At 44.9% G+C, this 19296-nt stretch overlaps 1 protein-coding gene across 1 annotated transcript in view; it reads right to left on the bottom strand.

The window, feature by feature from the left end:
* The window catches only part of DNAAF5 (dynein axonemal assembly factor 5), a 161800-nt gene that overhangs the window by 77990 nt on the left and 64514 nt on the right, over nucleotides 1–19296 (bottom strand). Inside the window, exons 5-6 of the mRNA XM_078664908.1 lie at nucleotides 13702–13934; nucleotides 3929–4141 (exon numbers count right to left, since the gene is read on the bottom strand). Of these exons, the coding sequence (XP_078521034.1) occupies nucleotides 3929–4141; nucleotides 13702–13934 (446 nt within the window). The remainder of the gene's footprint in view (nucleotides 1–3928; nucleotides 4142–13701; nucleotides 13935–19296) is intronic.

The following is a 19296-nucleotide window of genomic DNA, read 5'->3' as shown; positions in this document are numbered from 1 at the left end:
ACTACATATTGCCCCAATTCCAACATGTTGAAAAAGGTGGTGAATAGCAATTGGCACTTGGTAAAAAATCTATGCGAAGAATTAAATAAACCTCCCCTATTCGCTTTTAGAAAAGAATCAAGTTTAGCCAATAGATTGGTAAGAGCTGCACTACCATTAAAAGCACAACCTAATTTGAGAAGCATGATTGGATTACCTCCGGTTGTGGGGCACCACAAATGTGGCGGATGTAACTGTTGTGATTCCACTGAAGAAGGATCAATTTTTAAACATAATGAAACAACATGGAAACACGACCTGTCACAAATTGTAAATCACGGTACGTGATATATTGAATTAGGTGTCCATGTAATCTTCTATACATTGGCAAAACCAATCAAGAGATTCGCTCAAGAATCCAACAACATAAATCACGGATAAAACGCAAGGTGCCGAATGCCCCATTGGTCAACCACTGGCAAATCAATAATCACGGAGACAATGAATTACGATGGACAGTGATTACAAAAGTTGAACAAGATCCAAGAGGAGGGGATTTGGACGCAAAACTTTCTAAAAAAGAAGCAATGATGATCGTAAGATTCAATACAGCTACAGACGGATTGAATGAACTTTCCGAGATGTACAAATTATAACCAAGAGCAAGAATGGGTGTTGAATAGGCTCTTCCATCTGACCGAAACAATACAGACAATTTAAAATTCATCCCACTATTTAGTGGACGGTGTCTCCCTACCCAAGATGGCATCCACTAAACAGGGAAACCAAATGACATTGCGTCAATTTCTAAGGAATCGTTCTAATTTTCGTATCCTTAATCCCAATCAACCACCAACCAACGAAAACGAATTTATAAGGCAAATAACACTCAACAATCACGCTATTAAAATATATCTCTATAGAGAATAGAGAGAGCATGACCATCTCAAGATGGCGCCCGCACTACACCCGAAAGTCATGTGATATTGCCAAACAGGAAACATCAGTAGAATCTAGCTGTACGCCCGTGATCGTGAGACCAGACCGGGATTAAGTTTGGAACACGCCACGGACTAAAGGTATGCACCATCCGGGGACAGAACTGAGCCAAGACTTGCCCCCGAGTGCGCTAAAAATCAGAACGGGAAATAATTGCACGCTCCCTTCCCATTTCCCCAGGCGCATCGTTAGCTCCGTGTGGAAAATAATTCCCCCGACCTCCCCACGCACATCATAGGAAGCCATTAACATCAATCCGCTAAGACATTCAGCCCCTGGGCAGGACCCTTAAACTAGTTTTGCGACTGAGATCGCTCTCTCTAAATATTGTCATCCATTGTTCTTTACAGAGAGAAACGCATAAAACACCATAATTAAGTAAGTACACCTTAGAGTCTGCTCGACTTTGAATACGTGTAGTTGGATGATAAAAACAACATATGTGTATTTGTCATGTAGGTGGTCCCGCTCCGCGGTCGTTGGTGAATCAAGGAATCACAACCTGTCTGACATTTAGAGAGGTAAGAAGTAGAGAGTTGGTTGTTGAGCCCACATCAGCTTCTGTTATACAAATAACGCATACTAACAGAGGTCCCCTTGTCTTTCATTTACAGTCTATGGTCCTGACGAGAACTCTATATTAAAATGAGTTCGAAACGCGTCGACCTTCCCATGTAACGTCGTCACATTGAAACCATAAGAAAACCCAACAATATCTTGATCACAGTGATTTATGCTTCCAAATGTGATTCTATGGTTTCTCTTCAAAAATTGTATATAAATTGTATAAAATATAGCTGCTTGTTATTAAGATTGTTAGGTGGATGAATGTGTGTCGAGTGTGTATGAAAAAGATCTTTAGTGATAGTGTATATGAATGAGATATGAAGAGAGAATTAACACTAATCAGCAAATGTGTGTTTTTGTGATGTGCTTTGAAATGTTTTGTTTAAATATTTAAATGTTCAAAAACTAAATGAAAAATGAAAAGTTGAAATAAAATGCAAATCTAAAAAAGATTGATTCTAATAATCAAACTCCTCTCCCATAGTGTTTCGTATGTGAGTAAGAAAATAATAATCCAAGAACTGAAAGTAGCAGCATTGGCATCTTTTGTGTGATAGACTTACTCTGAGCAGTGTGCTTATCAGTGTAAATAGCGTCAAGATTCGTCCATGACAGTTTGACTATGAAAAGACCTTCCAGGCCTCAGATTAGTTTTAAAATGTAACCCAGTCAATTATCTCTAGCTTGTTGTATGCTCACAATTATAGCAAACAAGGGGACTGAGGCTCATTTTATTTAGATGAAGTGATCTGCCCAATAATTACAAAAAATGGTCAAGTGGAGAAGGCCAGACTGGGAGCATTGATCATCAGATGGTAACCTTAGCATTGGACCAAAACTATAATTTGGGTTTATTTACAGTAACATTTTGTGAAATTGAGAGAATGCTTACAAGTAAATGTGGCAAGTCATTACACAAGACTGCACCAGAAACTAAAGTAATTAAGTGAGCGATGATCCAGTTAGAACACTAGCATGTCTTGAACTGGACAACAAGCAGAACCTCCAGCAAAGCAAAAGCAATGGCACATCCAGACTTGCTGTGATTAAAACGCTGCCCTTAACAAATATGAGAATTCCAACCAGCAATTTTTGCTGTCTTACTTTGAAGTATTGAATGGAATGGGTGCGCACAGATGTGGGTACTGTGCTCAATGTGCTGCAGATCCAAGCTGCAGCTCTCTGATGAATCCCAACAAGTCTGAAAAAGGCCCCGGTTCAGAGGGGACACTGAACTGTTCCTTTTAGAGTAGGACTAAAGACTGATTTGTAGATGGCTGCTTCTCATCTGGAGTGGAACAGCAGGCAAAAAAAGGTAAACAGGAATGTGTCCGGAGTGATTGCCAGTGATTGAGACTTTTTCAAGCTTTACACCCAAGACCTTTAGTTCTAATTTTAACTATGACACGAACATTAGAAGGAAAAACTGCCCAGGGAAGTACCAATTCTGCATCGTGCTGTAGTACTCTGGGCAGCTTTGCCTGCAGAAATTCTAAAATGTGTATATGAATACAGTGTGCTTGTGAATGTGTATCACGAGGCCCAGTGGTAATATTTACTACATAAGGACTTAACACGAGACAGACAGCAGTTACACTTAAGATGACTGTAGACTTTCACAAATGCTTTCAACTGAGAGCAACGTTAAGAGATAAGGCGACAGATGTGATTTGTGGCCCATTTTTCTCTGGTTAATTACAATTTAGGAAATAAACCACAAGGAAGTCAAGGGACAATAGATCTTGTTCTGAGGCTTATGGAGCGTAAAGAATGGAAAAGCCTTTTTCCGGGATGAACCACACGAAGATGCTTATTACAGCGTGGATGTATTATGCCTCTAAGGCAGGTTCCTCGAAAGCGATCCCCCAGCAAGCAGTCACTGTCAAACAACCCAATGATAGACAAATAACTCCGAGTACAGGCAAGCTGGAACGCCCACAGTGCCTTTGTAGTCTGGCATCACTCAGAAATAATGATAGGGTGTAAGATTGCAAAATATGCATATCAAATTATGAGGCAGAGAAAACGAAAATGGGAAATCTTCTAACATTTGGTTACTTTTACTATCACATAAGGACTACAATAAAAATACCACAATGGACACATTAAAAATATTCATGAAGGGGAAATGAGGATGGCTAAAAAAGAAAAATACAGGACAGACTAATCAGTTACCCTTTACACCTGTGCATGATTGACGTTTAAAAAAGGATGCTTTCCTCTGCAGGAACGTTAATTAGTGACCAAACCGTAACAACTTTACAAGAAAGTTTTTTTGTAGGACTAGAGATGGATATTTTACTTACTCGAGGCATACACTGCTGCATATTACACGATTACTAATAACAGAAATAATTGGAGCACGGTTCTTCAGTTTTTTTACCTTTTCAGATCCTTGGCAAATTTCCGGTTTTGACAGAACATTAGCAATGTTGATCAGATGCGGTTTAATCATTTGGCCAGAACTCCCTCGTATCACAGCAGCCAGCACCATGAGATGGGAAGGCATGGGTGACTTCTGGAGCGCCGACATGATTAATCGCAAAAATACCTCAGGATTAACAAACGCTCCAATCAACTCCGCTGATTTCACGCACTACAACGTAATACAACAAAGCATTAGAAATATGCAGCAAACGTGCCCCCCACCCCAAAAAATAGACAATGAACCATCCTGCCAATATCCCACATCCTTATTTGTCAGTAATGTTTAACCTTCGTAGCAAACATCTGTAGCAGTAAAGTACTCTTCATCTCACTATACTGAGCACAGAGCACTAAGAAAATTGGCCCTTAAAAGCCTGATTGGTCATTTAATACTTAATTCCTACAGAATTGTCTTAGAAGGTGATAGTTGGACAGACTATCAGTTCTCATTACACTCTTGAAGGTTAATAGGTTGCTACAGTACATCCAACTAAAACAAAACAAGCCTGTGGCAGGTAACGCTGAATATACTGTTTATTCGCATGTCCTACATATGTTAATGTTGAACTTACCTGAAGTGATAATCAATTTTTAAAAACTCATGTTATAAAACAATAAAAAAACATTTAAACAAATAAGAGAGGCAACTAACAGACGAATCTTTGAAACAGAGTAATAATGAAGACCCGTGTAAATAAGTCAAGAAAGTCCTCTGTTGGAGCATGTTCTTTATTGTTCGTGTCTTATTCCACATACATGCAAAGAAAAGGGCAGACAACGCGTTTCGCCAACATATGGCATCTTCAAGGCATCCAGGAATATTCAAGCAAGGGTCACCAATTCCAGCGCACCCTATCAATACTTAATCGTTCAGACATCCATTACCGATCTGGCAAAAGGAAACGCTGGTGGTCCATTGCGTCAGTCTGTCATCAGTGTTTTACTCATGGGGCCCTTCCAACACCCTACTGCAGCTGTATTTAATCGATATTGGAATGTATTTTCACCAGGGTGCATCAATTCTCTATGGAGTCCGTAGGGAGAGTATCTCAACCGTACCTTGCGTGCATACGTGCTGCGACCGTCAATCACAAACCGGAGTTGAAATTACAATGAAAGTCTTTACACAAGCCAGAAACATTTTAATGAATTTATGATGCACGTTTTGACACAGAAGGAAGACTGGGATGCTCGGTAATATGTAAGGAAATGCTGCATGAACATTTGCAGTAAATGTTCTGTCTCGCACTAAGTTTCAACATTTTCAATAGAATCTTAAACAAATCCTTTAAAAATAAATAAGGTCTATCTTCTTTTTATTTTTTTTATTTTTCGCATATGCCGGGTTCAGTGCAGGGCCATACATGCCATGGTTAATGGCACTAAGTTGGGACGCCCAATAATACCTCCTGATGTCCGGGAGTGCTATGCCCCTGTCGTAACACGGAAGAGTTAACTTTGCCAGGGCAATGCTTGGTCGGCCATCCCATATCAATTTCCTCTGGAGGCTCTCAATCTTACGAAAATAACTGGCGGGGACCACATCTAACGTGTTTTGGAGTGCATACAAGAATCGAGGTAGGGACATCATCTTAAAAAGGGCCGCACGCCCAAGCGGCGAGAGTGGGAGCCTACGCCAACCCAAGACATCACGCTGTAGCCTAACAAGGGGCGGAAGGAGATTGTGTTTGTACCTAGCCCCAGGGTCCGCGGTAATCCAGATACCCAAATATTGAAAGCCTGCCTGTGTCACTTGAATGGGGCAGTTCCGCGGAGGAAGGGGCAGGTCCCCTGAGAGTACGTATAGATAGGACTTCGCCCAATTGATCATCAAACCCGAATTCCTCCCAAAGGAGGCTAGGACATCACAAAAACCCATTAAGGATTTCCTGGGCGAGGTCAGGTATAATAGAATATTGTCTGCATAGAGCGAGATACGATCCTCGTGCTCAGGGGACCACCGAATTCCTCTTATAGATGGCTCCCAAAGAACCCAGGCGGCAAGGGGCTCGAGGGCCAAGGCGAACAGGAGGGGTGAAAGCGGGCATCCCTGACGGGTGCCACGCCCAAGCTCAAAAGGAACCGAGACGCGACCATTCACCACCACCTGCGCCAGGGGTTCCTCATAAAGAAGTCGCACCCATCCTATAAACCCAGCACCAAAATCGAACTTGGCCAGTGCTGCCCACAGATACGGCCACCCGATAGTATCGGAAGCCATCGTGGCGTCCAAGGACGCCAAAATGGCCGACTCACGCAATGACGCTGCCCTCGCGAGAACTCCATGAAGCCGTCTGAGGTTCAGGGCAGTATTCCGGTGCGGAATAAAGCCGGATTGATCCGGATGAACGAGGTCACTAATGACCGTAATCAACCGGTTCGCAAGAACCTTAGCTAGAATCTTTGGCTCGGCATTCAGGAGCGATATAGGCTGATAAGACCCACACCGATCTCTTGGTTTTCCCTCTTTATGAATAACAACAATCGTCGCCAGCCGCTGATCCCGAGGGAGAGTGCCACATTTACGAGATTCCAAAAACATATCTCGCAAATAGGGGGCTATCTTATCAGGTCGCAACTTATACAGTTCTATCGGCAATCCGTTCGGTCCCATCGCCTTACCAGAACGCAGGGAACGAATTGCGATGGCAACCTCCTCCGCGGTTATCGCAGAGTCCATAAAATCCCTGTCTTCTGCAGTAAGCGTGGGGAGGGCTGTATCTTTCAACAGTGAGCAGGAGTCCTCTTCCGGCCTGTCCGAGACAGAAGAATACACAGCCTTGAGGTGGTCCGCAAAACACTCAACAATCTGAAGCGGATCAGACACCCGCGTACCGCAAGCCATCTCAATCACAGGCACTATGCGATGAATTCTCTCCTTTTTGTCCAGCCAAGCAATCAATTTCCCTGCCTGATCTCCCACATCATAGAGACGGCCCTGTTGCTCGCGGAACATAGTCTTAGCCGCCTCAGTGACCAACGCCTTGTAATCTAATTGCTTTAGTCGCAGTAAATGCATGTTCGCACGAGTAGGGTCGTGTTCCAGAACAGACTCCAGGTCTGCTATCTCCGTTTCAATCTTAACTACAGCCTCATCTCTTTGTTTTTTGACCCCGGAGATCAGCGACAAAGCCTGTCCCCTCAAAACCGTCTTAAAGGCCTCCCAAAGCGATATCGCAGATGACACGGAACCCTCATTTTCCAAGAAGTATAAGTCAAGTGATTTTATCAAGGCAGACCGTGTTTCAGGATTACGAAGGTACCAGGGATTAATCGGTGCAACCCTCCCTTCCGATCACACAGAGAGGTCAAATTCAAATTCAAATAAGCTTTATTCGATTTTTTAGATTAAAAATCATAAAAGCATCAACAATACAAAAATAAAAACCGTAAACATTTCATTTCATAGACACAGTAAAAAATCATTACAGAATTATAAAAACAAAATTCAAAAAAATACAACTAATCGACTAATCAATATGTAGGGGTTTCATTAACAACAATTTTTGTACAAAATTCAATTACCATTAAAGGCTAAAGAGTTGGATCTATGTAATATGAGGGGAGCTCGGGTAGAAATCGTACAGATCCCAAATACGAATGGTGCCTTGTCTTTCTTTGGGAGGGCAACATCGTAAAAAGGGAGCAACATTCCTGTTTTTGAATTTAATTAGTACTAGGTCCCCGGCGATGCATTTGGGCCGCGTCCCCAACCATCCCACCCTCCTGACACTCAAGATACCTCCATCTAACTCCGGCGGCAAGGGTCTATTGTTTTTTAGCCAGAAAATGGCCTTGTTTAGCAGGTCCTGCTGGGATTTGCGTGTTCCCTGGGTGAGGGCAGGGACCCCAGAGAGGACGGACACATACGGGGCGGCCTCAGGGGGCAGGTTGATGCGTGGCATTTTTACCAAGGCGGATCTAGCCACTGTATGGGTTGTTGGTGGAGGTTTTAAGATTACTTTAGGGCCTATTAAAGTAGGTGTACAAGGTGGCTGTATTTGAGTGACACCGTTACCAGATTTATTCTTTTCGGGGACAATGGGAGGGTTAGGGCAGACGGATGTGGTCATTATGTTAGCTGAAAGAGAATACTTTTTGATTACTGACTCAATGTTAATCAGCCTTTCCCCATAATCATCGATTTTTGTGATCAAGGGGGAGATGACAGCTAAAAGCAGTTGCTCAATTTGAGCCAGTAAGGTCAATTTGGGAGACAAGAGAGGGTCCTCTAATTTGTTCGCGGCCGGGTCCTCCATGTAAGCTGTTGGTTTAGCAGGAGATGATAATACATTGGTGCACAAAAATTGTGTACTTGTATTGTTCCCAATGTCAGATTCGCTGTCGTGCTTCCCTCTATTTATGGAACCCAGGGGCGCAGCATTTACTTGGTTGTAGTCTTTATTTACGGAGCCATTTGACTTAAGACAAAATGTACCCACAGTAGGGGAGGTTATAGAATCAGGGGCGTACTTGGTGCCACACAGGGCGTTGAGTTCTTCCCAGATGGATATCGTGTTTGTGATAGTAGTAAATACGCCAAAAAGGTCGAATAAAATTGCAGCACAATACCTCCTTCTGTGATGAGAACAAGTGGGGTGGCCCGTCCCGTCCTCTTCAGTCCTCTGAGGGCCTCAGAGGGCCCGCCCTTTGCCCGGGCTTAGCCCCGGGCGCGATCCCGCGACGCGGGGGCTCGCAGACCTTAAGCGCACCTCCGGGGGCGGGACAGGATGCACGCCTTCCTCGGCGCAAGCGGTGCTGGGGGATTTAGTCCCCGGTCTGCTGCCTCGCCGCGGTGATTGAGAAGCGGCTGGCAGCAGTGAAGTGGAGAGCCTGATTGATGTTCCAGCAATGCAGCGCTGGGGCTGTGGTGGGGCTATGATGAAGGGAGAGCCCAAACGAAGACCTCCCAGGTCAGTGACAGCCCAAGTCCCCCCACAGAGAGGTCAATTCGAAGCCAAACAGGAGAGTGATCAGAGATTCCTCTAGCCATGTGTAATTTCCACCACAGACGCCGCTTGTGCGGCAGGCACCAAGACACAATCAATTCTCGAAAGACTACCATGTGCACCAGAGTGAAATGTATACTGTCGCTGAGAGGGGTGCAACAATCTCCAGCAATCAGCCAGACCCAAAGTACCAATGAAGTCGTGTAGCCAACTCTGGGAGCCCAAGTCCCCCGCTCCCCCGGGGCTCGCGCTGACCTTAAGCGCACCTCCGGGGGCGGGACAGGATGCACGCCTTCCTCGGCGCAAGCGGTGCTGGGGGATGTAGTCCCCGGTCTGCCACCTCGCCGCGGTGATTGAGAAGCGGCTGGCAGCAGTGAAGTGGAGAGCCTGATTGATGTTCCAGCAATGCAGCGCTGGGGCTGTGGTGGGGCTATGATGAAGGGAGAGCCCAAACGAAGACCTCCCAGGTCAGTGACAGCCCAAGTCCCCCCACAGAGAGGTCAATTCGAAGCCAAACAGGAGAGTGATCAGAGATTCCTCTAGCCATGTGTCTAATTTCCACCACAGACGCCGCTTGTGCGGCAGGCACCAAGACATAATCAATTCTCGAAAGACTACCATGTGCACCAGAGTGAAATGTATACTGTCGCTGAGAGGGGTGCAACAATCTCCAGCAATCAGCCAGACCCAAAGTACCAATGAAGTCGTGTAGCCAACTCTGGGAGCCCTTGAGGTCCCTCGGTGGGTGTCTATCAAAGGTACCTGAGACGACCGCATTAAAGTCACCACCCAGTATCAATGGCCCCACAGGAAGATCTAGGAGAGTACGCCCCAGGTCCGCAAAGGTAGTGGATTGCAACCCGGGGGGAACATATACTGATACCAGGGACAACGTTTTACCCTCCCAACGGCCAGTAGGAACAGCATAGCGGCCTCTATCGTCCAGTGTCGTCGTTTCGATCTCCAAAGGAAATAAATTTTGAAGGAGTATACCAACCCCTCGGGAGCCCGATGAGAACCCCGCATGAGCGACCAAACGGTAACCCCTCCTGTTCATTGCATGACACGTGTTTCCGACCAAATGGGTCTCCTGAAGCAGGACAACATCAGGGGAATGGCGTTTAATCAGCTGCAGCACTATACCCCGCTTAATCCTATCTCCCAGCCTGTTCACATTCCAACTCAATAGTTTCAGCCCACTACCCCCATCCCATACAAATTGGACAGCCCAGCCACACGTAACAGACAGCACTTGAATCAGACATGTAAACGATGCATTGCCTAGCAAAAACAAAACTCCAAAAACAAACACACCCCACCTCCCCTCCCAACCCCATCCCGTTGCAACACCCCCCACCCTGCACCCCTGCGTGAGACCAAAAAGCCACCCCAACTTGCAGTGTGCCTGTCGCCCCCACATCCCAACTAATCTACGGAAAGTCTAACTGGAGGAGGAAAACGACCCCCCGATTCCCCCCACCCCTCCTCAAGTGTCTCCGCGAATCTTACTGCACAGTCAACGAATCACAGTTCAAAGTCTGCAGGAACCCAGGAGCCAAACAAACGCAAAAGAGTCATTCTTGATCCGGCGTTCCGACCTCAGCCCCGCCGTTCTGCCCATCCTGCGGGCGGTGGGCCGGGAGCGTCTCAAGCCAGTCGGCCACCACTTCTGGTCGGTCGAAAAAATAAGTTCGCTCAGCATGATCAATGCGCAGTTTATCCGGAAAAAGCATGGCATACTTGAGTCCCATCTCACGAAGTCTCCTCTTTACCCCCAGAAATCCGAGTCTCTGCTTCTGGACTGCCTGGGTGAAATCAGGGTAGAAGCTGATGGTAGTGTTCTCAAACTTCATGGGTCCACTCAAGCGCGAAGCCTGCAGGATAGCGTCCCTGTCGCGAAAGTTGAAAATCTGGGCGATAATAGGCCGCGGAGGGGCCCCAGTCTTATGTCGTCCACCAGGGACTCTGTGGGCACGTTCCACAGCAAAAAAGTTACTGAGCCCTTTGGGGGCGAGGCGGTTCGTGATCAAGTTTTCAACAAAGAGATCGGTCGCAGAATCTTCGGCCTGTTCCGGAACACCTATGATGAGAACGTTGTTTCGCCTAGACCTCCCTTCGAAATCCTCCAGGCGACGCATAAGGAGATCATTAGAGGACCTCAAATTACGGATCTCCGTTTGAATCTCAACAACATCATCCGTCAGAGCAGAGGTTTTAATATCAAGTGATTTGACCTTCTCGTTAGTTTTCGCTAGGTCAGTGCGTATCAAATTCACATCTATGGCAACAGTGTCAAGTTTATGAGCCAGCGTCTCCATTTCTTTGCCAAGAGACGATTGGATCCCATCAATAGCGGCCATTACGTCCTGCAAAGTGAGGTCCGCCGTCGGGGTCGACAATTCCTTTGTTCCCTCGGGCGTCTTGCCCGTCCCACCGGGTGACACCTTCGTCTGAGCATAGCGATCCATGTTGTTGGTTTGGGTGTAGCCACCACGGCGAGTGGGCTTAGACCTTTGTTTGTCCCCCTCTGGCTTGCCAGTCATGGCGAAGGGCCGTCTAGACGGTTACCACAAAGGTCAGATGGCGACAGCACACAAGAGCCGATTGGCAGGCCACATCCAATGTACAGGCGTGGTCGAGAAATATAGTTCACCAAGCCGCCGGCGCGGAGTCCAAAAGCGACCCAAGAGCGCGGCTTCGGAGGCGCTGTAAAGTCATGTAGCTCATTGCCATTAACACCAGAGCGCAGGGCAAACCACAACGGCACGAGACTGATGACTGCTCATGCGGGATCGTCGAATCCAACATAAACGAAAGTGAAAGTAGGTCCGCCCGGTCATCTCCCTCACAGCTGGCCGATGTTGTTCAACTTCAGCTCGGGCACCACACCTACACCACCGCCGGGCCTCGCGGGGGTAGAAGGCCGCAAACTCTCAATCGGCACAACTTCGGCACCCTGGGTCCGATTCGAATTCTGATTGCAGTGTTCGCGTCTGCCGTGGTTCGTCTTCACGGAGACATAAAGAAAAGTCAGGATTATCCTCAGGATATATGTCGGAGGTGGCGAGGGTCTCGGGAGCCCTAAGCTCACGCGGCCATCTTGGTTGCGCGCGAAGCTCCTCCTCAAGGTCTATCTTCTTGATTCTCTCTACCCGTTGGCTTCAGATTCTAGCAGGTCTCAGTAGTGTGATAACAGTGAAAGTCAGTAGTGAGTGTGTACCACCATGTGAGCATGCTCAACGCAGGCCCCAGTGTCTGTCCAAAGCAAGAAAGGCCAAGATGTGAGGATCATTCTCCTATCCAAATTTAAAATGCAATATGTGGAACATTTGTTTTACGGGAGCCAAGCTTCCAAGTTGTGAATGTGTGGGATGATGAGAATAAGAGCTCTCCGAGCAGACGGTGAGACTTTTGGGATCATCAACAAACTGATGATTGAGTGGCCAATGGAGACTGACGTAACTTTAAACAATGGCGGCTTGCTGTTGTGGCTCATTGCAGTGGGATCAGTTGTCTGAAAAATGTGAAGAGGTCTGGTACAACCCAGGAGGGAATGAGAACTTTGGGCAGAATAAGAAAAAGACTGCTGTGCGATTTTATGCTACTGGAGTTGGAATTTTAAGTAGATCTTCTCTTTTCTGAGAAAAGACTATGATTCTAGGCAAAAGAAATACCAATCCAATAAGTGCCCCCGTTCGAGGAATCCAAGAACTTTCAACCACAGGTAAGAAGACTTGCAAATAGTCTAGATGCCCACAGGAAGCATCTGCAGCAGTATTAGGTTCAAGAGGAAATGGGGGAAGCGGTGGGCACCAAACACCGGCCACCCTGCAGCAACTTCAACTTCTTTTAATGTAAGCAAATGGGATTTCTAAGGGGCCTTTAAGGACAGTGTTACCATAGTCACTGTGATAATAATAGTGCTTGTACGATTGAGGCAAGTCACCTTTTATCATGGGGTTGTTGTTCATACCTCTCAGCAGCTACAACTGGTACTGAGATCTTTGTGCCACATGTTTATGGCCAGACTGACTTCATTGTGGTTATTACTGTGCCATACTTCTTTCTTATGAAAACCATTCACTTAATTAAGTTGATGCATACGTTTGGAGGGCATGCACTCCCTCTTGCTGGCACAATATGTGAGAAACAGTCATTCATCATTAGCTCATAACACTTAAAAAAAAAAAAAGGAAGGGTAAAAAGGAGCAATAGCCTAGGAAGCAAAAACAAAGCACTTGGGGAAACCGAAAAAATGAGGGGTTTGATGTGTTAACCACAGTAGTCCCGTTGGACTGTCAATGTAATCCAACCTGAAATAGGTGTGATGATATGAGCCTTTGAAATGAATGAGCAAAAAACATAAATACTGCTCCATGATACATTACTATGTAAAACAAATATGAACAAAACATACAAATAGAACTTATGAAATTGTAGATGATTCAAGAAATACGATGGACTAGCCCAAGGCAATAGCAGAAACATTAGCTGGGAATAACCGGGTTCACATAAGGAACATTTAGCAATGAATATTTAAATGAGAATGGTGTGTATTACTTTTTCATTGAAAATCTAAGGAACTATGATAACTGCTTTAGGGGTGTCCAGCAAAACTAACATAGGAGCAACATTTGGCTTTCACAACTTTAGAGGGAAGATAGCAGTCATCTGGTTTGTACGCTCATAAAGCGGGGCCCCAGGAAGTATTTTTATGTAGGCTAACTGTAACTACTGGTGTCTTGGGATGCAAAGAGGTGACAGACGCTGTTAAACTTACGTTGTTGACCACCTGACTTTCTTCATCTGAACATGCTTGGTACAAGGTGCTGAGTATCAACTCCATGTGCTGTGTGATGTGATCCTCCGCGTGCAGCAGGAGAACAGCTAGAAGCTGGGCTGCTTTTATTCGGGTTCCCACGACCCAGTCTGTGATGTCATGGCTGATAGCTGGAAGGATTTTGAAGAGGTTTCTGTGAATCAGTTCACGACATCCCAGTTGCGGCCGATTGACTAAAAGAAAGACAGGGTAGAAAAATGCTATTACGGCAAATCAATATAAAGGATGAACGTAAAGCCTCCATTACTAAATACAAGGGAAACAGCCTTTACGCCGAAGTTTTTACTTCGGAGTACATTTAATACGCATGTTTTACTTCGAATAGACTGTTCCACGCAAATACAAGTGTGTCACCAACAAAAACCTTTTGAGACACCAATCACATCAAGAGCTTACTGTGAGAAGAAAGAATGTTGTGTGAAATTATGACAACAGTCCCGCCAGTGATGTTATTTATTGTCATTTAAATTGGCTATTTCTTGAATTCTGATGACACAGAAGAGAAACGTCTGTTTCTAAGTTAGTACATTGATGATGTTGCAATAGAGGAGTTAACCATTCCAGTTTGACCTGAGGTGATTAACTGTGGAAAGAGAACCAAGTTACAAAACAGGTCTATTGAGGCCCAGTCAAGGCAATGAAGAACAAATGTACTCTTTGAACATGAGCACCACCATGAGAATCCATGGTAGAGTAGGCAGGACTGCAGGTACCTTTGGGCAAATCATACAATACATCAGCAATGTTTTCCATTGAAATCTTCATGCTTTCTAAGCTCAAATACAGGTCCAACTTTACTGGCCCAGCCTCCAATGTCCCTTATCAGCTTTAAATGCCCAAGACGTTCGCCTCAAATACACAAGAAAGTCTCATATAAACGTACATCTCCATATGCCCAGGTAAAGCCCTATGTGCCCAGAAGAGTTTCATTGTTGGGTTTTACTTGTTTCTTCTACAGCCAGTGACACATTAGCAGGAGAAACATTTCCTAGTCCATCTCCATCTAGCCTCAAGCAGCAAACTTGAGGCTGTTGAGGAGTAAAAGACAAAGGGCGGGAGGAAACATGCCCTCAAACAGTTGCTTGCAGAGTCTGTACCAACAACATAAAGCATCTCTGAATCAGATCGCACAGACCATGCCACAATCCACCTTAAAATTCTAAGTCTAATCAACAGGTATCTCAAAGCAACAAAATATTGGTCTTGACTTTATTTGAATCACAGACGATTTTTAAAAGTAAACGTATTGCAGCCTTTTTCAAGGTACCACTGCTAGGAATGCTCATTCAGGAAATCAACTGATATCTCTTCCTTGCTGCGCTGAATAAAAAAAAATGAATAATAATCTACTAGTGGATTCTTCCATGCCTCTATGAGGCGCCCAGAAATAACACTTATATATCCCTTGATACGACATAATTATAGGCAAATGGATTAAAAGGCTCATTGTTTTGGGCTTCACCACCACTACATAAACCTACGAAATGAAAGAGTGGTTTATGACTGGTAAATTATCACTTCCTCTCTTACTCGAATGACAAGATCTTCTTTTGTTGAATTGTGTCAGTTTCAGGTCGTCTCTGATTTCACTCCCTCTATCTCCTTATGCTAATCCAACTACTTTCAAATGAACTTTTAATACCTCTTTCTGCTAAATCACTTTGCAATAGACATGGCAAGAACACAGAACCAAGATCATGAGTCGCCAATGCGCTAGGGTTTAGTGAAAGTAACAGGGACGCATATATCCTCTTTGAGATGTGCCACCAAAAATATTGAAAGAAGGAAATGCGCAGGAGATTGCAAGCCAGATCAAATCTCATCTCAGACCGCAAATACAGCCGCCCTCAAACTCTAATGGCAGACAATTAAACTGCCATCCAAAATGGCTGCACCCATAGAAAAGAAACATTGTGCAGCACCTGCGGTAAGACTGGAGCACGAGAACCACGGCTACAGCCTGGACGCGGTGGGAACAGGAGTGCCGTGACAGTGGAGAGGGGTGGTTAATTCCTAGCAAAGTGAGTGTGCCAGAGAGAGGCCTTGCTGTACGGGCGCCGCCTGGGTGGAAAAGCTAGAAGGCCCCTTTAAATATAGGCCACAACAGAAATAATTTAAAGAGGGGTACGCTTGATGGGCCCTATGGCCAGTGGAGAATACCTACCATGCCCCAGAGGTCCATTAATCACTTTAGGGACACAAATCATATAGTTTATTCCATTATAATGGAATCAAGACTAGTTTTCCACGGCCCTATCAGAGGCATCACTGAGAAGCCAGATAAGCGGAACAGATAAGCGGGACATATTTGGGACCAACTCTAACAAGCAAATGGTGCCAACTGAACTCCAAGCAGCTTCAACAAGCGGTGATATTCAGCATCATTTGAAATAATAAAAAGAAGGAAAAAAATCGCGGTACTGAATCATAACTTCAGAAAGTCCTTCTGTGATATTGATATTGTCCCCCGCATCCTTCGTGCAACTTCCGGCAGCAGATCCTTCTCCTTCCTCGCCACCAGGACCTGGAACTGCCTTCCTACCCACCTAAGGCAGACCCAAGACCTGCTCACCTTCAGAAGACTCCTCAAGACCTGGCTCTTCGATCAGTAGCAGCACCCCCTCCCCCCAGCGCCTTGAGACCCTCACGGGTATGTAGCGCGCTTTACAAGTGATTGATTGATTGATTGACTTTCTTCATTAAGGAGAGATGTGTACAGAACATGTAGCAACAAGCCTGGTAGTCCATTTTCAAATTCATGATACCTATTCAAAGGGATAACCCCACTGGAAGCACAGACTGCAACTTCACAGACTAGAAGGAAAAACTGCATCCTTCAAATACCAGATTACAGAGACGTGATCTTGTACAGAACTAGTGGGTTCTTCTCAGAATACCAGACTATAAAATAATTACAAATTTAGGGGAGAGAACAGGGAGAACAGAGGAAGGCTCGTCTTCATCAAACTCAAGCTATGCACAATTTAGAGAGCCCTACTCCATCATGTAAACTATCTAGGTCACTTTCTTATGAAAAAGCAAAAATGCCTATCTTTATAGAACCCTCACCCACCAGGGTTACCCCTTGGTGGCCTGTTCATGACTGGATTCTTTCTAGTTTTGCTGCGGAACGTGACATGCTGCAACCATGGAGGTACACGAGACCTCTGAATAATATCAGACTATATGGAAGAAAATAGGAGAAGGGGTGGGCGGGGGACTTTGGGGGAGAGGTCTGTTAAACATACCTGGCTGGTAGCAACTGTTACTTTAATAAATGCTCCAGTCGGTAAGGTTAATATCTGGGGAAAAAAAGTGGGAAGTTTAGATGGGAACTGTGGCCCTAACTTCCTCCTTTGATCTGGTCTACATCTTTCTGCCACCCTTCCCTCTGGCTTTCGTCAGGACCGTAAATCTCACTCCCTCAGTCCGTCCCTGCACACTCATACAAAATTTATCAGGTGTATTCCAGTCACGCACCATGCATACCCAAAAACATTTTTCACCTTCTTGAGGTCTGATCTACCGTATCTGAAATTATAAAAAGAAAGTCAGCCTGAAAGGTCCAAGGACAATGGGAAGATCAGAGTGCCCCAATCTCCAGCGTAGTAGATTCTAACACACCATAATGTGAGCTATTACTTCTAACCATTACCTGCATTTCTATGCCGAGTCCAGCCTGTGAAAACATGAGTTTAATGGGGGTATCGTCCAGCTATGTTCTATAAATGAGTTACTTCTAAAATTCATACAGGACGTTGCCCTCGTGATCATTCACTCACGTATATAACAGTGTGCATGCAACACAGTACACACATGTAGTGACACTTAATCGTGTTCCATAAGTCACACTGCATTTGTATATAAAACAAACAGAGAGGAAAGCGTTTAGCATTAGGGTCCTTCTTGTATCATCCTAGAATCAGACCCTATGCGGGTGTGTCGTACTCAAGTCTTCCAATGTCCCTGCCTGGACCAATCACCTCTAATACCATCATCCATGCCTGCATATTGTTACATTAGCCCATTCCCTGAGCTTTCGAATGAGCTGTGGTTGAGTGTTGACACGTGCTGCGACGGATGCTAGAACGTGTACCAAGCAAGATCGCCTATCTATGTGGAACTACTTCCTGGAGTGTTTTCCTGTTTTTAATGTTACGTTTGTCAAACTTTCATTAGTTTCAATTACTAATAGGGGATTTTATGACAGAACTCTGTGACAGTCACCTTGGCCTGAGGTAAATCACCTGAAATTGAAATAATAAGTAAAAATCAGGCCGATAGAAAATTGACACGCTGTGGTCATGAAGGCTGTGAATCAACTGCAGAAAAAGGTGCTTTGATAAAATATGGGATATAGAGGATCTTGTGATGTGTTAAACATTAAATATTAAAAATCTAAAATAGTCAGTCGAACCTTAAAAACACTGTATTGGGGGATTGGTTAAGAGTTACCAGAGATGTCCAATGTAACCTAAGGAGTAAATCGCCCTCAAGGTATGTTATCGTTGAGGCCCACTATATGAGTGTTCAATTTGAAAACCCAACGTTGATCCTTTTCCAGGAATCTTCTTTCGCAGTTCATGGTCTTCGGTACATGTTCCAAGACCAGCCACTGGTAATCTATCAACTTGTGTGCCAACATCTAAGTTGTGTTTTTACCACATCCAAGATTACTTCAGTGTTCTCCGCTCCGTATCTCAACTTTACGGGTTGCTGTGCCTATGTATTGGAGTTGACATGGGCATGTTATCATGTATGCCACCCTTGGTGTGCTACAGTTGGTGAATTGTCTCAACCTCCACCGCATATTGTTCCCCGATTGATTGTTTTGTGGTTTTTGTCAAGGGGCAAACATTGCATCTACCACATGGGTAGTGTCCCACTACCCACAGGAGTGTCACTGGTATCTATCTAATCTCAGATACCTTCTTAAGTGGTCGTGTGTGAACCAATGAGATCCTTAAGCTTCTTCCTCTCCTATGTGAGAACACTGGCTTGGGCAAGTTTAGGTGGTCACTGTTCAAGATGCCCCAATTCTGGTTGAATATTTTGCTGACCGTGTCGGGTGTGATGTTAAAAATTGTGATGCAGATCAGGAGATCCTATGTCTGTTTCTGTGGAGTATGATCCAGAAGGGCATCCCTGTCATTGTTTCATGCTCTCTTTATGGCTTTTTTAACTACTTTTTCTGGATATGTCGTAGCTTTGAACTTGATGGCCAGACTTGCAGCTTGTGTATTGTAATCGCTGCTATCAGTGCAACTGCGCCTAATCCTTAAAATATGACCAAAAGGAAGATTCTCCCTTAGATGATGAGGGTGGGAATTTATTAAAGTAACAGATGCTACCAGTCAGGTATTTTTTACAGAACCTCCAAACCCCACCCGCCCCAACTCCTATTTTCTTCTATAGAGTCTGAAATTATTCATTGCTCCTGTGTAGCTCATTGGTCAAAGCACGTCCCACTCGGCAGTGGAACGAGAAAGAACCTAGTGATGAAGCAGGCCACCAATGGGAATCCCCGGTGGGTGA

This window comes from Lissotriton helveticus, chromosome 10, assembly GCF_964261635.1.
Source record: "Lissotriton helveticus chromosome 10, aLisHel1.1, whole genome shotgun sequence".
NCBI classification, from domain to species: Eukaryota; Metazoa; Chordata; class Amphibia; order Caudata; family Salamandridae; genus Lissotriton; species Lissotriton helveticus.
The sequence above is the reverse complement of the archived record's forward strand: the minus strand, read 5'-3'. Positions and strand labels throughout refer to the sequence as shown.